This window comes from Frieseomelitta varia, unplaced genomic scaffold (genome assembly GCF_011392965.1).
Source record: "Frieseomelitta varia isolate USP_RPSP 00005682 unplaced genomic scaffold, Fvar_1.2 scaffold_418, whole genome shotgun sequence".
In the NCBI taxonomy this organism is placed as follows: Eukaryota; Metazoa; Arthropoda; class Insecta; order Hymenoptera; family Apidae; genus Frieseomelitta; species Frieseomelitta varia.
Window position 1 is genome coordinate 61,668 of NW_025110166.1, and position 27,590 is coordinate 89,257.

Consider the following 27,590-nt stretch of genomic DNA (forward strand, 5'->3'; position numbering starts at 1 on the left):
AACGAACAGCAGCGACTGACTCGGTTCCAACAGTTCATAGTACACCATGCCTTGTTAATCCCACCAAATACACAACATGAGCTTACTTCCATGAATAATCCATTTTAGTGACTGGCCAGCCTTCACCTTGACTTTCTTCTCTTCGGATTATCATAATGAATCCATTTTTCGTCACCAGTGGCAATTCGATGCAAGTGCTGGTCTTTGAAGCAACAATTCGCATATGGTTAAACGTCTTTCAAAACATGTAACACCCTGTAGTCTTGCTTATGAATAAATCTTGCTACTTTTAAACGCTTGTTTACAGTCGATTCATCAACATTTAATGATTTTAACAATTCTTTAAGCGTTTGATGTGGAGCTTCATTCAGTAATGTTTCCAACTCTTCATCTTCGAACTCTGTTGGTGCACCAGAGCGTTCTTTGTCTTTCACATCACAGTCGCCGAAACTTTCTCGAAATCGTTGAAACCATTTTCTACAAGTTCTTTCAGAGGGAGAATTAATATAAGTTTCTGCATTAATATAAGTTTCTCTCAGCTGCACTTTTCTCAAGCGTCGGGAGTAAGACCACCCGCAAATGTTCTTTTGCCGGCATGAAATTCAACATTTTCAATGCAATAGAAAAATTTGTTGTTGACAATGGCGATACTCAAATGGCTTGTACTGAATTTTAAAGCTTGTTTATAGTAGTTGCATACAGATGCGTCACCATCTTAAACTACTGCATACAATATTGGTGACACCAACCATCAGTAAGCGGCGGAAACTTATTCAAGTACTGAATATATATCATTATTAAAGAAAGAAAAATTTATTTAGTTACTTGTAAATTATAATATATAAGATATGAATTTATATTATTTTATATTTATTTATATTATAGATATAAATTTAACAAAATGTAATAAAAAGTCTTCTATATTACCAATAATGTAAAAAATCTAAAAAGAAATTTGTAATATTAAATAAAAAAACAAAAAAGCAGAGTAAAATACCAGGGTCATAATTTTAGAACAACAAAGGATAGACAAAAATTTTATTAAGCAATAGTTTCGACTGCATTATACGTGATGTTCGCAACATTATGGACCAGGATTTTTCTCATAAATTTTTGAAAATTAAATAGTAAAATAGTAATTTTTTAAAACAAATGAAAGAAGAAAAAGTTGTACCATTTTTTATAACCAATGTAATGACGCACCCCAATATTAGAGAAATGAAAGCCATCTCCAATTTTTTAAATGGAATGATATTTTTATATTATTTAAATGGAATGCATTAATCGATTATTAAGTTCTACATTCTCTAAAAAAAAAATGTATTAACCTATATCGAAAAACTATTGTTTTAGGAGATTTTAATTTTAATTTTATAAAATTTCTGTATGAAATACAGAGAGTATGGATACAAGAATTGCATGAAAGATTTTCTTTTACATGCTAGATATATTTTATAGAATTAAGATCAAAATATCTCCTAAACTATTAGTTTCTCGATATATATTAATTAATATCTTTTTCATGGGGAACATCGATTAATGAAACAAAAAATATTCCATCCAAAAAATTGAAGATCCTCTCTGTCTTTTGAACAACATTACAAATATAGAAAATTCGAATACGCCATCATGTTGGCCATGAAAAACTTTCTCCTCTTCCAATTTTTTTCAAAAACTTATCATTTATTAGAAAATACAAGGTCCATCGCGAATATATCCTGTATGATGTATATATCTGGATCAAAGATAAAAGTTTCTTGAAGAACTTTTATTTGTTATTTCTTGAGAGGCCTTCTTCAAGATCTGACTTTAAGCAAACTGTAAGATAAAGTTGCATATCTTTTTCCCAAAATTGATACACTTTTCTTATTCTCTACATAAAAAGATTTAACAAATATTTTTATTTCGATTTAATAATATTGTGATTACGTGGTTACGTCTCTCCTGATTATTTTGAAATGCAAGTGCAATATGTTTGAATGAAGAATAAGATTGCAACAATTAGGTAATAAAAAATATAAAAATTTATTTTCTAAAAATATAGACGATTTTTAATATTCCAAATTATCTTATTTTTCATTCTATTGCTTCAAGATTATGACTTGATTCAAATTTATTGTCAACATATATTTTCAATGGTACTACCTACAAAAAATTAAGTTGAAGCAAAATTTTTATTTTTTTTTATTAGATAAGAAAATTATTTTAATTAGTTGAATAAAGAATGTTACAGCATACACATATATACGTTTTCATAATTTTTTAATTAATAAAAAAAACGAAATTTCAATCATCAGTTTTAAACATTTCACAAAACATAAACATTAAATTTCATAAATATAAAAGATTAAATTAAATAAATAATGTTTACGAATTATTTAAAGATTGAAAATAACTTTAACTGTCGATATTACTGAGACATCAACCCACTTTGAAGTCCAACGTTGTGTTGGCACAACATTTCAATTGATTGAATTTCTTGATTAACAAGTGAATTTTCTTAATATTATGAAAATTATACTTTTGTGTAATACTTTTTAATAAATTAAAAACAGAATATAACTTTATTGTCAAGAAATTATAACATAAAAGAAAAACTAAATTTTTTTCGACAGCAAGTAACAAGGTTAATAAAGAGTAAACTAATGAATAATCAAAGATTATTTATTAACATAGAAAAAAATATATTTACAAATTGAATTGGCAAATGAAACAAATGTTCTCAGAATGTACTTGCTATTTCTGTAATAACTTCATTTTTCTTAATTTCGAATGCCAACAGAAGTGCCCATTTAACCACTTGCACTGGCAACTGATTGCGGACCATAACGAGTGACCAAACCGTATACAACAATTCGTCGCTTTCTTTTCGTCGGTATGATATCACTGGATATAAATTATTGAAAAGTAATAAATTTATTATTTGTTTTGTCTGGGCTATAAATATACTTAAAACTGAGAAAATGTTGCAATTTTGGGACAAAAAATTCTCGACGTGTGTGCGACGTCATTACAGCGCAAGAGGTTGATATTATCAAATTCTATTTCTAAATACTAAAAGAAATTTGGTTATGTCTTTCATCTAGATTCTATAATTTTACGAAATTTTAAGAAACCAAAGTATTTCTAGCATTGCGATGAATCCTTGCTTGATTCTCTTACGGATCAAGCAGAGAAATGCAAAACGAGGAAATCAACGAAATCAATTGAAATACGTACCAATTCAAAGATGAGATCCTTCTCATCGAGATGCCTCAATTCGTGTCTGGATCGTCTTTGGGGTCTGCCCGCGTTTCCCGAGCTAACCTGCTGACCTCCTGGTTGGCCCGAATCCCCAGGCGAAACGCTAAGAAATGTGGGCGTCCCGTCAATTGTGTTCACGATCGGCTTTAACAAACCACCGCGCTCAAACTCATGAGCTGAGATTTTACGAACAGGCGTTGTAGCACCTGATCCGCCAGAGCCACCCCGGCCAGAAGATGACGTACCACCTGCATGGGTAGGACTGGACAACTCCATGCAACTGCTCGACGATGATGTTGGCGTCGCGTGCGAGACTAGCCACATGTCTACCGTCTGTCTCGTCACTTTTCTGTGTGAGCAATTCTCGTTAGAATTTTATGAACTCCTTGCTTATTTGTTTTACTATTACAATTGTTATTTTTATCTTATTGTACAAGTTGCTCCAGGAGAAATCAAATACTAATATGTTTTGTAATGAAAAAGATTGTAGAAACTTATGGGTTTTGATTCGCTTGTTTTTTTATTTGTTTCAAAAAACAGATTTACTCATTTTAAAAATCTATTGTGGATCAAAACCCATAGTGTCTATAATCTATAATCTTTTTTCATTACAAAACACACTGGTTCATTCATATGTTTTTTATTTATTTCAAAAAACAGACTCTGAAAATAAGTAAATCTATTTTTTGAATTTCTAGATAGAAAACAAGCGAATCAAAATTCACTTATAGTGTTATGATATATGCTATTTTATTCAGAAAATACACTAGTAAAATTATGTATAACAGTTTCCTTCTGGGATATATATATATATAACACAATAGATCAGTGTTTCCCAACTGGCACCGGTCTCCGAAACATTTAAAAATTTTAATGTCCTTTCTAAGGTTATTTAAACCTCTCAACTACTTTTCACAGATATAAACCTAAATAAACAACGTGTATCCATCAAAAGAGAACATATTAAATATAAATCCCAATTTGAAATAATTAAATATTTTACATGTTCTCGATTCAACAATTCTTTCAATGAATCACACCGCTGCAATCATTGTCTCAATTCTGGATATCTCTCGATAACGAATATCCATCTCTGTTATAAAGCTATCAAATTGTTGATCGTTTTTTCGACTATGTCAGTAATAAAAACCAAACAAAGAAATCGATTGGATGTTAATGCTTTCGTCTCACAAAAACAAACCTGCAGCCACGTAGTATATCAAATTTATTAAAAAATAAGCAGCAACAAATGTCGCACTAAATAAAAATTATATTTGTATAATATTAGATTTAATAAATGAAATACCTATTTATATATTGTTTTTTTATGTTTAGCTGACACCGGTCCGCGAAATATTTTTCCTATTTTCGCCGGTCCGCAGATGTTAAAGGTTGGGAAACACTGCAATGGATAATATTGTTATATATAAACATATAGCAAGTATAACTCTCGATGCTCTTTTTGGACTTTATCATTGATTTAACGATAAACTAGTAACAAAAATGGAGAACTGTATGCAAAATTTCAGAATAATAATAAATTATTTGAGTTAAAATTTAGATTTATGATTGGTTCAATATATTTTAAGGTACACAGAATTAGTATTTTCTTCGTATCTAAAAGAATAATAAATTGATGACAGGAAAAATTAATATTGGTAATTACAAATTCTTCGAAATTTTATATATATATATATATATATATATTTAAACTTAAAATGGATTTATATGGAATGCTCTAATATTATAAAAGTACAGAATTACTTTTTATTACCTAATAACATACTATTATTATTTTAATATACTAATATATTATACATATATATTATACATATTCTTATTTATTTGTATATATATTTTATTTTATTATATACATTTATTTTTAAAATATTCTCTCTATTTCACATTAAATTAATATCTAGCAGGATAGCATTCAATCAAATTCAATCATAACGTAATATACATACACAGAACAGTTTGTGTAAAATACAAAATGTTTCAATAATACGTTTGATTAAAATATAATTTTATATGCAAAAATAAATTAAAAAGAAAGAATAACATTTCTTTGTTTTTGAGTTTGACAATTTATCAAGTATATCTTGAATTTAAGTAATTCCAAACTGAAAAATAATGAATAATACTGTATGAAAATAAGTGGGGAACATAGAATAAAAATTTTTCATTTTCTGAATTTTCATTAACCGTGGATAGTCGCAAAAGACAAAAAAGACAATGAAAGACTTGTCTGCAGACTTGTACTTTGTTTCCTGCCAGTATGTATAAAGTATTTTCGTTTTCGAGAAAATTAAATTTGAAAATTTATCGACATGTTTACCAAGGCCAATTCTTAAAAAAAAATTCGAGGTTTATCTTTTTAAAAATGAGGCTTTAAATTTTATTCTACACTTTTTATTTATTGCGGACGAAATTGATTCACTTCTCCAACCTGGAATTAGCCAAATAGGCATTATTTAAATAACATAATTGACTAATATATTATTTTATTTAACTATTGACATAACTAAACATTAATTTACCTGATCGTGAGAATAATTTTTTTTCTACATTATTTCATTATTCAATTTGTGAAATTTTATTTTATCTTTTTTCAATAATAATATTCTTACATATTAGATAATATTTATCCAAATGATTTTTCAAATACTTTTTAATCATTCAATAGATAATCTCGTTATAAATGTTTCAGATTATTTGCTATTTGAATAATTTTCTATAACTGAAATAAAGAATTATTTAGAAATAATTTATTTCTTCTAATTTCTATGTTATTTTTAAAATAACAATAATAAATCAGTTGAAATAATTCGTTATTTTATATTGTTGCATTTTATTTTATCTCAAATAACATGTGTGGCCAAATTCAAGTGTAATTTCATAAATTTTCAAATTTAAATTTCTTGAAAAGGAAATTTTAAATGAAAATATATTATTATTGTTTTAGAATCAAGCGCATGTATTATATTATACTACAATTACAAAAAAAAAAAAATTTGTGTAAACTAATTGTGGAAGATTTAATTAATTTTTTGTGTAAAATTGATATTTTCCTCTTTCATGATGTTTTTATCTTCACTCTCATTTTTTTCCAATTGAAAATAGCAAACTGTTTCTCAGCACAAATCTAACAGTGAAACTAGATATATAATACATTTTTACGCCAATAATTCTTATTTTTAAACATAAATTTATACCTGAAGCTTGAAACCTTGTCTGTTCGGTTTGTAAAACTTACACTATTTGAAAATATTGTACCGTCAGTTCTCCATAATTATTATTCTTCTACAATTAATATGCTAATTCGCGAAATTTATATTATTATTTTATTTTTGATCACATTTTGCTTCGAATATATAAACTATCGATCGTACTTTTAATACCCTTTCAAATAAAGGGTTAAGAGAGGATATTGGCTATAACAATAATCAATGAACATCAACAAATAAAAAATAAATAATAAACGTTTGCTAATAAACATTTGTACTATTTCATTAAAAGTAATGATTCAATTAAAGAAACTATTCGTAATTGGTCGATGAAGAATATTTAGGAACAATAAGATTAGTCCGGGAATACAGAATAAAACAATATAATTGTTGTTTAAAATTCAAATATTTTCCCGTTCTTTTACCATTTTATGGTAATTGTTAATTAATATTAAAATGACAACTAATTTGGAAATAATACAAAAATAACCTCGAAATTAAGCAGTTCGAAAATGGCAAACGAGAATGAATTTATTCATTACTGCATTCGATGCAAATATTTAGTGATAATACGTATTAGTGATAATTGGATGAATGTAAATTTATATATTTTTATCAATAATTACAAAATTATGATACTTTTATTCGTATTCTTTATTCGAAAAACTAAAAATTAAAAATTTTTAGATTAATTTATGTAAAAAAATGTATGTAAAAAATTTTATGAAAAAAAAAAAAAAAAGAAAGAAAATGTACAAAGCTAATAGAAATTTACTTCTTGAACTCCGCGAAGTTAAGTTTTTTGTAAGATATTATTAACAATCATTAAATCAAATATCATCGTAATTGCATAGTGAATCCCCGCATATTTCAAGCTAATTTTTTTTTTAATCTAATATATCTATAGTTTGCGTCAGTATTTAATTTCTTTATAATAGCAGTTTAATCTTTTGAATAATCTTATAAATTTGCGTATAAGCACCGTTTAGGAATACCAGAAAATATCAAAGCAAATAATAATGAATTTATGAAAATGTTATCAAAGTTTATAATTGGTTGAAATGTAAATTAATGCCAATTAATCAGCAATTAAAATTATATTTACAAAATACTTTCCAATCATAACTGTAATTATAAGGAAAAATACCGCACGTCATAATTTCAAAAAAATTTATACATTAATTAAGTTGTAAAATATATTTCTGTACTTATCACAAAAAATGTATAAAATTTTATAAGCTCAACAAAATAATAAAACAGTTTAATCAAAGTCCAACATTTCATTTATACACATATAAACATTGCAAGTCCATAAATTTTGTGTTAGATTACATAATAAATTCGTTCGCATGAACGATAATGTTAATATGTATTGATTGATTATTTTTTATAAATGAATTAAGTAATTTTGAATATTCCGTCTTTTTATCAAAATATTGCGTGTATATTTATATATCTTTACGTTCTTAGAATTATATATATATATATATAGAGTTACCTGTACTGAACATCTTTCATATATTGAAATGATTATATTATATTATTGTTAATAGGACAGTAAACTCAAGTCGTTCAAAAATCATAAGTATTTTCTGTAGTATAATACATATAATTCTTTTCATACTTCGATATTATCAATTATATTTTCAATTTCGTATTACACTTTCCATTAAATTTCTTAAATTTCTATTTATTAATTATAAATAATATTTATAATTAATAAATAGTAATTAATATTAATTATAACAATAATTATATATTAATTATAAACAATATTTATCTATTGTTAATTATAAACAATATTTATCTATTGTTCTGCTCCGCTATTCAATGTAGATGGATTATGTATATTCTCCACTGCAGATAATGTAAAGAACAGTTTCCATCATATTATATTATATTTCAGGATATTACTTTTAATATTCAGAAAAATGTAACGATAAAATAATTAGAATAGGATGATACAATAAGGTATAATTTCTTTTTATTTTCTATTTTTATTATAATTATAACTTATTTATAATTATATAAATTTTATAACTTATTTTGTATATTTTGTTAAAATTATATTCTATATTTTTATTTTATTAGAAAGTATATTAAATATACTATATATAGTATATTTTAGATATGTATATAGTAGATATTATATGTATATGATACATACATATGGGAAGAAAGAGAAACAATTATACAAAATAAAAAGTGAAAAAAATGTACATTTATGTACTGTAAAAGAAAATAAAGAAACATTATTAATGAGAAAAATTGATGTTGAGAACTTGAAACGAGAATATCTCGAAAGTGAAAGCACGTGACACGTGACATTTTTTTTTTAAGAACTGCAGATATACATTTACTTTTATAAATATTCGGGCACTAAATTTTCGATTCTTAAGAAATTTTTGATATTAAAATTGCTATGACAAAAATGAAAAAAATCGCATAAAACTTCACTTGAATTCATTTTAGAATATGATGCTTTTACTTTTATAATCCTGGATTCATTTTTTTCAAAGATATTTTTTTATCACGTAGCAAGTGGAAATTCTCTGCAAATAATTTCTAGAGTTACTAGTTTCCTCTAAAAATGCTTAGTTTAAAAAACATTATAACTGTACTAATAACTAAAAGATTATCGATAATTTAAATTTACAAGACGACATCATAAAAAGAGATCAAATGACCACTCGGTCTCATTTTAAAGCTTGAAACATTTGCTTTGACAGTCATGAGTTTCTTTCTTTCGAAGATAATCTTACATCATGTAGCAACTGGGAAAGTATATACAGGATACATTTTTCTCGAAAACTGTAAAAACTCAAACATTTGTAAAAACATTAAAAAATTTTTTTCGTAACTAGATCCATCATTACTTTGAAGAGCAAAATCTCCCTTTCACAAGGATCTCTTAAAACTTGTATTGATTTTTCCACTATTTTATTTTATAATAACGTTGAATATTAGAGTTAAATGACGAAAATTTACAGAATCCTAACATCTCGTCATTAATCCTAATCTTCCAAGTGCAAAAAAAGGTAAAAAAAATTTATACAGCGAGTTTTAAGGACTTAATTATGAAAAGATTTTTTAAATGTGTTTACACAAATTTTTACAATTTTCGAGAAGAAAAATATTCTCACTTTCCCACTCGTTGCATGATGTAAAATTATCTTCGAGAAGAACGAACTGACGATTGTCAAAGTAGAAGCTATAAATTATCGACAATTTATCATTGTCAATTGATACAATTATGCTTCTCATTGTATCTTGTATATATTCAAACAAAAATCAATTATTTCGTATAAAATGAACTGCAAATATTAAAAAAAAGAGAAAATATATGAAGGATACATATACTGATTATAAAGATTACTAAAAATATTGATAGAAAAGAAAGATGTATCGCTATTAAATTCACTATGTAATAATCAAGATTTATGTTATAAAATAGTTCGTGAAATAAATTAGACCGAAAACAATCGTAAATAACTTTAAAATTAAAAATTTCGCAGAAATATTAAAAAAATGAATTTCATAAAAGTCACAGATACTAATAATCATCAACAAATTGTGAATTTATATGCATTTATAGGAAATTAAAAAATACAAAATTATACAAAATGCAAATTATACAAAGTATAAAAATATTCAGAGTATAGTGATTTTTATAATATTTAATACGAAAATATATTTTTATTGAGATCCTTTTTTTTTAAATTATATTCTAAAAAAAAGAGTATGAATTTGCATAAAAATCTTCAATTTAATTATGAAATATGTTACCAACTATTTATACGTATTTATCATTTTTTTGTGATTTTCTAACGCGGCGATTTCATTTTTATAATCAATTTAATCTTTAAAATAAGTAAACTACGTGTTTTTTGGTTTTGTTATTATTTCAATATTGACAATATTATGGACGAATTGGCAACAGTAGTAATAAAACAATTAAATAAATACAATTATCACGTTCTTACATATACGTTTAAGTTCTTAATTCAGATTTAATACGCTTGATTAAAAAAAAAAAATATTTCAAATAGTCACTGTACAAAATAAAATTATATCGTGCATAAAAAAACATCTCACAAAATATTGTTTTAAATACTTTATCCCAATATGCTTCTTCACATAAAATGTTTCAAGAAATTGATGCGAGTTAAAAAAAGAATAATTCTATTTTTATAAAATGTATTTGCATTTTTCGGATGCATTGTAGAACTCGTAAAAAATAACAAACGAAGTAGGAAAAAAAGATTATACTATTAAATTCTTTCTTGAACAAATTTTTCCGCTTTACTAAATTTAAGATACAGAATGATTCAATTATAACATGTCTTTTTTTTTTTTTTACTGCAATTAGAAACAATCATTCTTTTGCAAATATAATAATGCACATACATTTTGAAGTTGCACTATTTTTTTTAAAATAGAAATTTGTTTTTTCACATCTCGAATCTTTTCATCATCGCATGTAAAAAGATATTAAAACAATATATTTTAATTTTGTAACATTACAATTCTGTAAAAAAAACAAGGAAAAACGTAATGGACTATTCTTGTGTTATGTTCTTTTCGTCTCGATAGGTTTTGCAAAATCAAACTAATGAATATACTTTATATAATATAATTTATCGTAATACTCTTTTATGGAATATGACACATACAAAAAAAAAGAAACATTTCCATTTGAAAAAACCGTGTAACATTTGCAACATTGTACTTACGGAAAAACTATTATCATAAGTAAATAGTCTACCTTTCATCTTTTTCTAATTTCAAAAAAAAAAAAAGGATATTTCATTACAGTCGGATGAATCAGCTAGTATAATCCATTGCAATTGCATGACGCACACCGTACGTTGTACAAAAGTATAAAAAACTAATCATGATCTTTAGTAAACGTATGTTATGACGTACAGTATACTACGATAGCAAACATGCTACTAATAACAACTGATTTTCTTTTTCAAAATGTAGAATTTCTATCATATATGTAATAACTACTAATTCGAATGTCGTAATAACGTGGACAAAGCTATTTGCACACTCGATAAAAAATTATTGATGCTTTAAATTGTTCGAACTTTGTGAAACAAACTCGTACATCAATCCAATTAGTCTCATTTTAGAGAGTGCAATCTCTACTGTACCAATTTTGAGACTTTTTCCTCAAAAGCATTTCTATATCATGGATTAAATGGAAAAACAAGAATACGTTGTCAAAAATTGATTGACTGATTGATTGATTTCGTTGTCAAAAACTGTAAAAACTCAAAAATCGCTGAAAATTTTTTTTCATAACTAGATCTACCATAATCTCAAAGATAGAAATCTTTCCTTGAAATTTTATTTTTCGCCATTTTATTGAATCTTTAACATCAAGGTTAAACGACAAAAATTCAAGAAATCCTACCGTTTTACCATTTAAATCTAATAATTTGAAGTAATCAATAAAACGGCGAGAAAAACTCGTATAGCAGTAAGTTTCAAGAGCAGACTTCAATCTTCAAGACCGTGATAGATTCAGCCGTAAAAAAATTTTCTCAACGTTTTCAGAAGCATTTGAATTTTGAAAATTTTCGAGAACAAAAGTATCCTTGCGTTCCCATTTGCTACATGATTGAAAAACATCTATTATATAGAGGGCTGTGGAGACTTTGCACTTTAAAACGAGGTGAACTGGATTGATTTCTGTAAAATTATAACAGTTTATCGATTGTATATAATACTTTCGTTCATTTCTGTATTTAACAACTGTAATTTTCGTAATAATCACCTGAGGAAATAGTCGTTGACGAAGTCTGGATGTTCGTCGAGCCAAGCTTCCATGCGGGCGTATTCCGGATCATAGACGGCAGAAGTCGAAGAGTAATAACCACCGGTGGACTTTCCATCCTGCACCTGTTGCAATGTGCCCTGACCAGCCACAGCAGTCTGCGCCCCTTGCATCCCCTGCACACAAGGAGCTGCCGTCTCCGCCGTCATTCTCGGTTCTTCGATGCTCCGCAAGTGCAGGCCTACTTGACAAACCAACTATCATCATTATGTATCCTTCTGGCGTTTCGATTCTTGCGACGATATTTATATTATAATATATTATAATATAAATTGCTTTTTATATAATATATAATATATATTATAATATATGTTGTCTTTCATATAATATATATTGTAGTATCGGTTATTATAATTAATCTGTAGTTATAATTTTAGTTATGTTTAAATATAACAGATGGCCTGTTTGCTGATGATCATAGAAATACGATAAAATATGAATGTGATGTGAGAAGCAGCACAACGTAAGCATGGAGCGCTTTTCTTTTTGAAAAGAGCAGAATGAGAGAGCATTGAGAGAGAACTGTTAAAAGTGTCAATTGTGTTGTTAACAGAGTTTATTTGAGTTGTTAATTCGTGTTGTTTAATTATTTGTTGTTCTATTATCATTACTTTTATTAAATAAACATTGTTTATATTATATCTCTACAATATTGTCTATTATAGATTATAATTATAGATTATATTTACAAAAACAAGAAATCAATAGTGGTATATCTATCTATCTATCTATCTATCTATGAAAAATGTCATCTTTTTTTGTGTCTCAATTTTATGACATTCTGTGGAGTTCTGTGCATTTGCGCACCTTTCGATTTCTCGCAAATGCACAGAACTCCACAGTCTAGTTATAACATTTAAATTGACTTTAGTTTTCGGACATACGTTATAAAATAAAGTTTCACTTTCGTGTTTTCGCTATTAACGCTTCTTTGGCAAATTATAAATATATTTGAAATATAGCATCGTTCACTGTATTCAAATTTAATTTTTTTTTCTTTTTTTGCGGTTATTTGTTGTTTTTAATGATTCAAATATCCATGCAAGGAAAACTTGCAGATATTTAAAACATCTTGTTAGATTAATATTAAATTAGATTAACATTCAAATAGCTCGACAGCATAAAATGACAATGAAAAATCGTTCATCATTTTGAATAAAATAATACATTTCTTTGCGTTTTGTTATTTTTGAAAAGTTCGATTATTTTTAAATAAGACCTTGTATTTATTTTGATAAACTTATACAAAAATGTTACTGCATAGAAAAAGATATTTCGATATAATAATTTTTATCAATGCTTACTTGAAATATATACTATTCTAATAATAGCAAATAAATACTCTTCTATAGTATAATAATATTCTAATAGCAAATAAATACTATTCTATATAATAACGAATTTATTATTTTAATTGATGTTTGCAATGTAACATAAATTACTATCATTACATATCCAACAATACTAATTGAAGACTAAGCGAAATATTTTTCAAAGATGTCTTTTTCAAAAAATAATACTTTGTGTAAATTTATAAACATTTACATATAATAAATAAATAAAATATAATATATAAGAAAGTAAAATAGCAAAATACAATTAATTTACCGTTTTAATACAGTCTGTTAAAATTCAATTCGATTATAATTCATCTGAATAAAGTGAATAAAAAATATCTACATTTGTCATTTACCAAAATATAATCACATCCGGACGCTATGGTCCAGAATTCGACAAAACGTAATCTGATTAATAATTGACGGCTTATAATTAATGTGAAATTAAAACATTAAATGTATGATTAGTAATTAAACGTATAATCAGTAATCACTGATTAATAAACAAGAAAAATCAAAATTATTACAGTTTACTTCTATCAACAATGTAGTTTTGTAGAAATTATTTATTTATTATTTGCATTTTTTTGCAGTGTACACAACCTTAAATTTTATTAGGATGTGTTCAAAAACTTTTTCATAAATTAAGTCTCATCTATATTGTTTTTGAGTCATTATTGGTACAATATTCTGTATGGCTCATTGAAGATGGACTTTAATGATAAAACTTCTGCCGAATGATCAAAATTTTGAGATTCTTCATTATGATTCGCATTCATTCTTATATAAAAATATATCAAAGGATTATAAACTTTAACAAATTATTTTAAATAAATTAATATAAATACTATAATGCAATAAAAAATACATGTAGATATTCTTCCTAGTTTTTTAGTCTATCAAAAGGGTTAATTATTTGAACTACGATTTAATGTGAATTGCGATTTAATAATAACATTTAATTATATTGAATAACACAATCTTACGTGATTAATACATTTAAATGTGACATATAATCAAATTTTGTATTATAATTATTAAACACAATTTTTTACATATACATATATATATAATTATATACATAGTTATATACATAAGTAAATTATATATAATATAGTGTATTTTTATTTTAAAAAAATATGTAATAATAATACAAGCTAACCTACACCAAATGGAAAATCGAAATAATATTAAAATCAAAATGGAGGAAAATTTCTTGCAATTTAATGTAAATTTTGCACAATTATTCCATAAAATAGAAAAAAAATTCACTTCGTAAAACGTAAATCAAAAATCTAAGAGAAATTATTTTAAAAAGTTTCGAATGTAAAATGATACATTTAAATAGACATTATTAAGCTATCGTTCGGATCAAGTTAAATCAAAATAAATCATATAAAAAAAAACTGAATTCGTTTTTTCTAGTAAATCAAAATCCATGTAAATATAGAATTGCGTATGTAAATAGAAAAGAGATTCATACAAAACTTCTCATTTTTAAATAAAATGTGTATTCCTCTATAAAGATTATTAAATCTATAATAATTTAGTAAATTTTATAACGAATGAATAATTAATAAATATTTGAAAATTTAGAATAAAATTATACAAATTTTAATAAATTATATATATAATAAATAACAAATATATATATAAATGCTTTGTCTCAAATGTTCAAAAAATAATTTAAGTAAAATAGTAACTATACAGAATAAATTATCAATTAAATTATTTTAAACATAAAATAAATGAGAGACAAAACATTTTCTAATATCCTAAAAAAATTATATCATTTATTATTATATATTATTAATTAAATTAAATTATATCAAAACGTGATTTAAATATTTGCGAGAAGAACTCTTCTTAAAAAAATATAATATTCGTAATTTTACATTATACTATAGTGATTTCATTAATAATATTATATACACGTTTCTGTAATAATATGTTCGGACGTGTGGAGATCAGACGATACAATATGAAGATAAAATTGTGAAATATTAATATAAACAAATGTACTTATGAATACTTCATAAAGATGTAAATTAAAGGTTATAAATTCCTATGTTTTTACACCCATTTGCACGGAATAAAATATTTGCATAAAATACCGTTAATTTATATGCATGTAACAATTGCATATAACGTTTGCATAGAAAATACTTGATAAAGAAAGAGAAAATAGATTGAAATCTAAATGATAATTAGTGTCCATAATCCTTCGGAACGATGTACAACAGGTTAAGTACATATTTCGATTGATGTATTATACAACAGGCAACTATTACAAATGAATATATATATATATATATATATTACATATCTTACATGAGATGAAACCTCGATGCATTTTATATAGTGCGAGTTATTGCTTCTTAAGCGATTTATACTTTTCTATTTAAATAATTATTAGGATATTACAATATTATGATACAGAATTTAAAGCACACGTAACCTCCAACTTCTAAACACCTACGAGTAGATTGTTATATCGAATGTTGTGACGTCAATTGTACATACTTACACTGAATTTCACCAGTCAAGGTCGTTTGAAAATTACACAAACTTTTACGTGATTTCAAAGGTGGAAATTGAAGTGAAAATAAATTTCACATACTAGCCTTGTATCCTCTACATTTACAAATACTATAATAAAAAGTATCTTTATTTTATTTAAGAGATATTCACTTGTAACGCTTACGTAATACGTCATGTATACCTATAGGCAACATCGTGATCACTTTCTAAATTTCCTACCGAAATTCTAACAAACCCAAATACAGTATGCTATTATCTTTAACGAGGAATAAGGCACTGATTTATTTAATCTCTTGCGCTGGAATGACGTGCCACGCACGTCGAGAATTTTTTGTCCCAAATTGTAACATTTTCAGTTTTAAGTATATTTAAATGTAACCCAGGCAAAACAAATGATAAATTTATTACCTCTTAATAATTTCTATCTAGTGATATCATACCGACGAGTTAAAGAAGAAGAAAGCGACGAATTATTGTATACGGTTCGGTCACTCGTTATGGTCCGCAAACCAGTTGCCAGCGCAACATGTTAACTCATCGATGTATTACGATCAGTACTGAAATGACGTTTATGCAAATACATATTTTTATAGAAAAAAAATATAAAAACGGGGCCTGGGCAGAAATTTGTTTTATCAGTAGATAATTCCAAATTTTTTTAAATCTTTTTATTTTGCATATTTCGCATATTGCGTAAAAGTATGCTGCACATGTCATTTATATTTATCAAATGTACTTTTGAAACTTGACATTATTTACTGAAATTTCAAATTAACTTTTCGTGAATTAAATCAAAACATCGTTATATTTAACGTGACTGATATATCATTCTATAGAATACATAATAATATAAAATATTACGCGATACCAAATAATTCTCCAGGAAATGACAACAAATACCGTTCTCGAGTCAATACAATCTAAACCACTGTAATAATTCTATCACACACAATAGATCAATACAGTTTGAAACAGCAAACTCGTAACAATAGTATAATATATAGCAAACGAGTAATGTTTTAAGTTAATGAAAAGTTCAAAGTAAGAAAAAATCAACATACGTTGATTCACGATTGGATTGACGGAATAGGAATTTTATTATAATAACAATTTTATGAATGAAGGATCTGTGCACTATAACGTATGTGAAAAAGAAATCTCATAAATATTAAGTATTGAAACTGTTATAATTTAGTTAACTGTTATGTCAATTCACTGTTATAATAAAAAGAAATCGTATAATAATAAATTTAAGATGATTTCAAAGTTTAAAGTCTCTATTTTGAAAATGCATCATTCGTTTTATTCTAAGATGTTTTTACAGTATGTAACAGATGGTGAAGACACTTTCCTTCTCGTAAATATTGTAAATTGTGATAGTATACAAAAACATTAAACAATTTTTGATGACTGAACACAATGGATTTATAGATTAAAGTCTCCTCCTTTCTCCCACAAGGACTCCCCAAAATTTACCGTGATTTTTTACCAATTTATTGAACTCCGAATATCAGGCGAAAGCAAATATAACAAAGAAAACATTGCGACTTTTTGTATTTTCATCATCTAAGTCTAATGTTCAGAGTCCAATAAAAATGGCGAAAAAAGATCATACATCAAATTTTCGAGGGTTCTTGTAAAAAAAGAGTCTTTAATCTTCAAATCCACTATGGATTTTGCCATGAAAAAAATTGTTCAATGTCAAATTGTTCAAAAAGAAAGGTATCTTCATTTACTCACCCGCTACATGATGTAAGAACATCTTAGAATAAAATGAAACGATGCATTTTGAAAGTAGAGGCTTCAAGTTATAAAATGAGTCCAAGTTTATTATTATACGATTTTTTTGACAAAATCCTTTACAAATTTTTTTTACAAAATTATAACAGCTTTAATATTTAACAGTTTAAATTTAACAAAATTATAACAGTTTCAATATTTAATAATTTATTTATAATGTACGAATATTAATGAGAGCCAATGTATGTAACAAATCACAATTAACACAACATTTACAAAATAAACACAAACACAATTAATAAAACAAAATTACAAAATAATATATCAGAAAAAGAGTGAATTGCGACGAAGAAGAAATTTTATATTATAAGTAGTGGTCGCAGCAAATATAATATACGTATATGAGTTGGCGAAGTTTTGATGTGAATGGAAACGTGACGTAGTTTTCTTATTAAATTATGCGAATCAAAATATACCTGCTGAGATAATACTTTGTGAAAACTATCTCGACGACTGCTATAAATGCAATGCAATAGTAAATTATGCGAATCGAAATATACCTGCTGAGATAACACTTTGTGAAAACTATCTCGACGACTGCTATAAATGCAATGCAATAGTAAAATGATACTGCTGAAAATTATATATAAATTTCGGTAGACGAGACGACAGATAAAATTGGACAAGTGTGCGAGTTTGAAATCCCGGTATATCATTATTTGCAAGAAAACAATTCGAAAAAACAAACTAACTATAGAAGTGTTGCTCGTTTTATTAATTCATCTACGAATGACGTGGCCAGGTGGTATTATGAATAAATATTACTATTGGTAACAAATGCAGCTTTCTACACGATGAAAACTGCTAAAAAATTAAAAATATTAAAGTAAAGTAAAAATATTTTAGTAAATGATTCAATATCTTCTGTCAAAAAAAAAAAAGAAGAAAGAAAAAAAATGATGAAAGTGTCGAATGTTATCGAGGAATATTCTGCTATCACCTGATCTCGTTATAACACCATGGTTTGAAGCATGTTCTGTAGCATGTGAGAGGCAGAGATGATGATTCTTCATAAAAAAAAAATAAGTGTCGGAAGTGTAAAATGAAATTTTTTCATTCAAAGCTTCATTTTCAAGAAAGTTTTGAAAGGATTTGAAAGTTTATCGTACCAAGACTTTAGCAAAACATATATTCAAGGTTTATTTTCTTGAAAATTAAGCTTCAAATAAGAAAATTTTATCCTATATTTCTGACCTATTTTATCACATAGAAAGCTTCGAAGCGTAGAATAGCATAGCGTTTAGAATTCAGGCCAAATTCAAATATCTGATAAATTTTCAAACTAAATTTTTTCGAAAGACAAAGCTTTGAATGAAAGAATTTTATTCCACATTTTTGACTTATTTTTTCATGAGGACTGCACTTCCTACATGCTACAAAACACGATTTCAAAATGTAAAGAAAAATTTTTAAAAAGCTGCTATTGTAAAGAAAATTTTTCAAAAAACTACATGATTAATGGGTTTCGTTACAAATAATAACTACAAATAACCGAAAACGTTTTACGTTATCGATAATCATTATTGGTGCAAGAGCCTACTTCGTTCGCTAGAAGTTGTTGATAAGAGAAATTTAATTCTAATAAGTAGAAATGTTTGCTTATTATAATAGTTATCGATTTAAAAAAAACTTCATTTCGGTCGTTCGTAACAATGTAAAGTTTAAAGTATTATTTTGCATTCGACGACAATCCTTCGTAAAGTATTATTTTCCATTCGAAACAATCCTTCATAATCGCATCAAAACATTTTAAAAATTGTAGAATGTACTTTCTGATATAAATCTTGTGAAAATGAATGAAAAAAGAGAATTGTCGATAATTATTATCAGCAATCGAAACAGATTTTCCCTCATTGAGAACTTTTATAAGTAATCGAAATAAACTTCTCTCATCGATAATGGTTATTAACAACGGAACAATTTTTGTTAAAATTTATAATCGTTATTATTATTTACTCAAAAAAATATTAATATTATTTGCTTTACTATTAGTAAAAATATTAGTATTATTTAGTCAAAAAAAAAAAAAAAACTATTATTCTATGAATTTTTTCATTCTGGTTATAATAGTTATGGCCCCTGACAGAAATTGAAAATCGCTATTAGAACAAATTTAAATATATCATATCGTCCAATGATCGTGTGATGAGCGATCATTTTCTGCCAATAAATTACTTTTAAATGATAATGATTATCATTGTTTGCGGCTGGTTTAGAAAAAAATGCTTATAGTTTATTGTAATTTAAATCATAATTAATGATATTAGTCATTATTTTGAATCATCAATTAATTGATTATTAATGTAAGTGAATTATTAATCATTTTCAATAGCAAACAAAGCTGTTATTGTTATTACGTATTTCAATGTACTTACGTATTGCAATAATAGTATGTTATTTGCATATTTCAACATATTTTAAGATCATAATCTACCGTAATCTAGAAATTAGCTACTTATAATTAGAAGCATTATAAAGAATCAATTTGTAAATAAAAAATAGACAAGATTCTTTTCTTAATTAATTAATAAACATCAATTGGCCCTCTACATTTTTATAGTGTAATCATTGTATAGTATTGATTTCAACGCAATTAATTGTCAAGTCAAAAAATGAGTATAATAATTTATGTTACATATTGTATTTCATCATTTTGTATTTCATATTCTAGAAATTAATAATAATATTTATTAATAAATTAAAATTTTTTGTTATGGTTTACAATTATCCAATAATACCAATTAAGAGTACCAATTGCTTAAAATATAAATACAAAATGCAATAAAAAAAAGTAATTCGAATTTTAATACCCATTTATGAAATTATAAAGAAACATTTTGAATACATTTTGTTATAATTATGAGTTATAAAAATAAAAAATTTCATAATTATTTTTGCCAACCATTAATTATCCAATAATATTTTGTATTTTCTATTATCTATATAAATATTATTGTACATATGTCGAATAAATGTTTTCTTTTTTTTCATCTATTCTACGTTACTAAAGTAATAAAAATGTTAATAATGAATAAAATTCTGAAGTTTTGCTAGTTATAACGCTTTATGAGCATGAATATATATATTTCTGCTTGTACTTCACTATATTTTCACAAGTTAGCTTAAAAAACATCTACTAAATAAAGCAAAGTTTTTATGCTGTAATAAGTTGAAAACGTGTCGCCGTGTTTCCTTGCTTTCACGACTTCTTACTGGTGACCCTTACCTAAATGTTTACGATGCAATTCACAAAGACGCGACAAAATTACATAAAGTTTCAAAAGCTAACAACAAACTTTAAACCCATTCAAGAAACGGGCTATTATTCCGAATTATTATATCTATTGAATGCGTTTTCCATAATTTTTGAATAAATTTCACTATCACGCGAATGTAACAAATATACAAAAAATTACACGCAAAAAAAAAAAATATATAATAACGTAAAAGAAAATTTTTTACTTTTGCCTGTTTCATATCTTAAGTATACAATTTCTATAATTGAGTCGTTTATTTCGAAAGTGGCAAACCAGCCACTTTACAATAATGAAAAATGGCGATTCGTTAACGTTTAAGTGACATTATTTATATTGAAAAAAATATGAGCATTCGAAATGAGAAATACCAAATTAAAATTAAATAGGAAATTAAAAATTAAATAGTGAATGAAAATTAAATAGTAAATAGTAAATTAGTAAATAAATCTTCTCGTAAGTTAGCATCAATTTTTCTAGGCATGTTAAAACGCAAATCCTCAAATATCTCGATTTAAAAACAAAGTAACATATACTATTTTTAAAATAAACAATTCAATTATTATTTAATAAAAATCTGAATATAGAGGATGTCCCGTAACTAGTGGTACAATCATGTAGCAGAATGTAGGATAATTTTGTGTAAAAAAATATGTAAATCGAAAAGAAATAATAAAATGTTTTCATTTGAAATTTTCGTTTTCGAGAAAATTAGATTTGATAATTTTTTTTAGGTATACTCGGATTTGTCTAATTTTAGACTAGGCAGAAGTTAATAATTGTTAGAAGATTGATTTTATCTAAGAAAATACGCGAAAAATAAAGAATAAAAGTTTTCCGTTTAAGATCTCATTTTCGAAAAATAGATTTTGAATGTGTTTAGTTAAAAATCGAAAAGCAACCGTGTACTTCATAAATTTCCAAATGTATATAATTTTCTCGAAACGTCTTATGAAAAAATTGAATTCTACGCTTTTGATTTATTTTCGCAAGTCGAATAACCTCCTGTTTATTCATTTTTTCCTGACTAGTCCAAGATTAATTAAATTTAAATTCTAGATAATAAATTTTTAAATTTGATTTTCTCCAAAATAAAGCGGTAAATGAAAAAATTTCATTCTTTCTTTTCGACTCATTTTTTCACTTTCTACTCAGTTGTAAATTCATGCAATGTTTATAGTACATCATTTATTGTATATTTATTTCACAATGAAACTCTGAAAAAATTATATTAAATCAGTTTTCAAATTTGCAAATTACCTTAGAAAAAATATATATAAAAAGAAATTTCTTAATGTCTTTGTATACGTTACACATGTTATATTATATATTTATCATTTGAATATATATCTTACGTAGAATATTAATTAACGAAATGTAAAATGATTCTAGATTTGCCTTTAGCTGATGTCAATCAATATACAGAAATTTTTCTTATACAATGACCTCGTTAAATCGTCGAAAGAGCAACGAAAACGGAATATAAATTGCAGAATGGTAGCGCAGTGGCAATGCCGAAAATTCCGAGACGGCATGGCGTCGCGATCGAATTTATATTCATTTCACGATCGCTTGACTCAACTTTTGAAACGTCCTGCGTTACGAAAAAAGGCACGAATTGTAATACAATAGAAGTTTGCATAAAATTCTAACTGACGTCAGTTTTAATAAACTCCATTTTTCTTTTGACTCTATGAAACGCGCTTTACATTATAAAAACAGTACCTGAAGGGAAATGTCAAGCGGCACGAGATGATTCTTTGTTAAAAAAAAGAAAGGAAAAAAAAAACATCTCAGGGTTAGTTTTCGAGAGAATTGATTAGGGACGCTTGTATTTCGCTAATTTTACGCTGGATAGGTGTGAATGACTAATAAAAAATTATCCTAGATGCGAAAATAATAGAATTTACTTCAAAACTAATGGCGCTATGAGCGTCAGATCTCGAAACATTATGGAACCTCATAAATGCTTGTCAAAAGAATAGTTAAATACAAAACAAAATAAAAATTTTATTCTGGCTAAAATAATGTTTATCGAATCACAATATGCAAAAATATATAAAATACTCAAAGAAGATTAATAATTGTAATAATATGTACAAGAAACAATTTTCTATTTAAATTCTATTTCTTCAATTATCCGTAAAAATTTAAAAATGTACAGAAATCCGTAGTCTAACTATTATGAAAAAATAATATAATAAAAAATGTATTCTATTTATAACGTCAGTGTTGCAGAATTTTATTAATTTTAATTTATTTTACATTATGAAACATACTAAAATAACAAATTGTCAAAATAAATAAAAACATTAGTAATATAAATAATAAACAAAATATAAATATACAACAAGTAAATACGAATATGTTATAAAAATATGAATAAGTATAAATAAAAATATAAATGATACAGTAATGCAAAGTAAAAATTAATGCCAAGCAAAAATTGCACATGTATATTATATACATATATTATGAGAACATTAAAAGTATCATAAAACATATTATTACTGCTTTTGACAAACATGCCATCTCATGCAAGAGGTGAATATTAAATCCAACGCGAAACGGTTATTTTATGGTGTCCATTTGTAATGGACTTCAATAAAATCTGCGAAACTAATTGTAAATATTGTAAATGATGTTTTTGTTATGAACAACTTTTCACATTCAATTGAATTGAAAGTTAAAAACACGTAAAATCATTTTTATCGCTCAAGTTTATTTATATTGTCTAATTGTGTTGTTTGATAGAAAGAACTAATATGGTTTGTAGAGACCTTTTCAACATCTTAAAAAGCCATAAGATTCGATTTATCGTCGCTATAACTCAGCCTGTTAACAATGATACCGTGTAGTTTCATTCTTTTTCTTACGATGACGTAATATTTATTTAACATGGTTTGACAAAACGATTAATGAAATTTACGTAATGATAATTTTAATACTCGTTTACAACATATTTACGAGTATTTTTTCTCGAAAAATGAGAAACTATCAAAATAAACGGAATATTGTTTTATCATTATTTTCTCAGTAATTATATTCTTTTGTCAACAATTTTCTTCTTTTATTGATTATCAATTATCGAACTGTTGCGTCGAAGCATTTGATTATGTAAAACCGGATAATATTTATAAATTTTTTTGGACATAAAATCAGGAAACATGCCTCGTTGACATTTGTGTTTTGATTTTGTTTTATAGCACATACAATAACGTCGTAAATATTTATAGTTTAGTATTTGAGTATCAGAAGACAGTGCTGTCGCAAAGTCGTAATACTGTTTATTTCTTTGCAATGTATTTTATGTGCTTTATATTTCGTTTATATTTTTTATCTCTCTTACGTTTAGCATTTCAAAACTGTTTTGAATGTAATAGAGAAATGATAATATTTGAGAGACAACCAAGAGACTTTTCTTAGGAAGCAAAAAATTATTTTATTTCCTAAAATTTTTATTTCGATGAATTTTTCTTTTTAAAACCTTTTTTCTAAACCTAAACCTGCATAATATTTATTATAATTTACGTATGGGGAGTTCAGAAGCCAATCGGTGTAAGTCATTTCTCATTAAAAATGAATTATGCTATTCAAGTTTTGCTCTTTTATTATCAAAATCAAGTTGATGGAAGAATTTGAATATTATAATATAATCAATACAATGTCGTAACTAAATTGTTTCACTGACTGAAAGTTTTGACAACAGAAGTGTCTTTGTACGACACACGTCATGTTTAATGGAAAATGACTTACACTGATTTGTTTCTGAATCCTCCATATATGCTTATCATTATTTTATTTTAGGGTAATAAAAAAGATAATGAAAGGCAATAAAAAAAAGTAAAGTGATAAAAAAAATTCTGCAGCTTTTTTTTTTATAAAAGAAAAGAAAAATGTCAAATATATAAAAAAATTATTCATTACAATAAAAATAACTGTTTCTGGTACAAAAAAAAAAAAAAGAATTTCAATATTCACAAAAGATCTTCACATAAAAAATTTTCTTATCTAATATTTGGTACAATAAAATGGTACAAATAAGAAAGAATAGAAAATTAATAAATTAATTTATAGTAGAAATCCATTTGTTGAAATTCCATAATATAATTTCTTTTAATATAAATTTAAATTTACCGGTATGTCAATTGTAAATATTTTCAAAGATCAAATTTTCATTCCAAATACGTCAAAAAGAAAGCAGGTAAAATACTCGAGTTTTAAATTAATATCATGGAATAAATAAGAATAATATTAGTCCAATTTTTTGTAATAACAAAAATGTCAATGAAACAGCGTAACATAAATGTATGTGGAAAATCGCAGTCTTCGATTTTGCGTGAGCAAAGAAATTACACTATTTCCTTAACACTAGCAGATCGTAACTCTTCATTTTCGCAAGAGGCTAGCTAGTGAAACTGATGAAAACATTTCACGCAATAACTCGGAAGAAACGAGCTGAGGCTGAACAAACCGACTGTATCGTCGCCTCTCTCCAGGGCACATTAAACCGTAAACATTCAGAGAAAGAGAGAATCAGCTTAATTTCGCAAATTAAAAACGACTATAATCGTCTCAATCCAACCAATAAGTAAACCAATAAGTATAAGAGTATTCATTCTCCTTTTTTTTTTTTTTTTTTTAAATCCTCATCTTTCTAATTTTATTTGTCCCTTGTTGTCAAATTCACACAGCGTAAACGAAATGTAAAGATAAATTTGTGTACTCGTAGACTAAGTTTCGATTCAATTGCCTTATAATATATTCTCATTGATATAGATGTTCAATTTTTTTATATATCGTGATCTTACACATTTTATATTAGATTGGCCAAAAAGTAATTGCGTTCTTTTGTGTGCAGATAAAAGGCGAATTTTTCATGAGAAATGGAAGAATTTATTAGACAATATATTGTTCATTTTGTTCGACTGTCTTTTGCCATCTTTCAAGCAACTTCGTGATTCCGCGTTTTCATCTTTTTCAACAAAAAACAGTTCCAAGAATAATTTGATATCTTCATCACCAAACAATTCTTCAGCTGCCGTAGTTTTAAGGCTTCTTCATCTTTACATATCAGATGAACCGGCAGAGCATTTCTTTTCTTTTCAGAGATATTATAGTACAGCAAAATATGAGGGAAATGTTTCTCTTTGACCTTTCATTTTAAAAGTAAGAAGAAAAGTTAAATTCATCAATGATACATTTTCATGATGATATACATGTACGTAAGTACATAGAGTATATGGCTCTCGCACAGATCTCGTAGTTCATCTCAGGTAAGTGGATCTCCCAAAAGCCAATCAACTTAAATACGTAGGGCACTCTCATCTTATTCACAGATCACACACCTTCATGACTCTCAAACTTGCTACCTGTCGATACGATCAACTTATGAAATTAATATAAATATTAATATAAATATCAATTACAAAGATTACGGTGGCAAGAAAGCTTTCTTTTAATATTATCAAGTTTTTGTCATGTACATTGATATAGCATTACATATTCGTATATGCCACTAATCACAAAAGTACTGAAACATTTATAGAAACTTGTTATACGTACATGTTATATAAAATACTGTAGTGAGACTCAATTATCACAACTATATTGATCATATTTCAACGAGTATAGTATATACAGATATTTAATACGAATCTTTCACAATTTCGCGAAGATTACATTAGTACTTAAAAGCCACAATTCGTTATAAATTTTTACGAAATATATATTTGCAACAAGAATCTTATAATTGGTTTTTCAAGTTTCATCAATATAATAATAAGCGTCGTGTGCGTCGTGTCATGGTAATATTGATGAAATTTCAAAATGTGATATGTATCTTCTACAGTAAATGTTCGAATACGCATACACGTAAAATCAATAAAATGGACATTTTATTGAGCTATAACAACATTTATTGCAGATGCACTTCCATTTAACGATTTGCACGCTGGTTAAGTATGAAAATTCGAAACTTCTATGAGAAGTTATTTTTTATTTAAACTTGAAAAAGTTTAAAATCTGCGAACGATTATACTGTTTGAAATATCGATCACTCGATATATTTTGGAAATTTTAACAGATCTTCTAATTTATAATTATATCAGTTCTAATTTATGATTTTATTTTATAATATTATTGTGCTATAATACTAGAAAAAATTGACAAGTATTACAAAGAAGTTTTTCATATATTTCAGTATCTAGTGCTTAATTTTTTACATTTTATATAACTCTGTTACATATGAAAAATTATTTGTTACATTTTAAGAAAAATATCGTTTGAACTTTCCTTGTTAGTTGTTGGATTTAGGTATAATTTCTGTTTCACATGTGTGTGC

The 27,590-nt window shown here is 25.9% G+C and overlaps 1 protein-coding gene across 8 annotated transcripts in view; it reads right to left on the reverse strand.

Annotated features, from left to right (window-relative positions):
• The window catches only part of LOC122531850 (dual 3',5'-cyclic-AMP and -GMP phosphodiesterase 11-like), a 211,079-nt gene that overhangs the window by 16,734 nt on the left and 166,755 nt on the right, over positions 1 to 27,590 (reverse strand). For 4 of the 8 annotated variants that reach the window (XM_043660112.1, XM_043660113.1, XM_043660108.1 and 1 more), the window contains 2 exons: positions 12,256 to 12,496; positions 3,220 to 3,592 (listed from right to left, as the gene is read on the reverse strand). In XM_043660112.1, the coding sequence (XP_043516047.1) occupies positions 3,220 to 3,592; positions 12,256 to 12,464 (582 nt within the window). In that variant the 5' untranslated portion in view covers positions 12,465 to 12,496. Of the gene's footprint in view, positions 1 to 3,219; positions 3,593 to 12,255; positions 12,500 to 27,590 lie in introns of all 8 variants that reach the window. The other 4 variants (XM_043660114.1, XM_043660111.1, XM_043660107.1 and 1 more) reach the window with 1 other exon arrangement.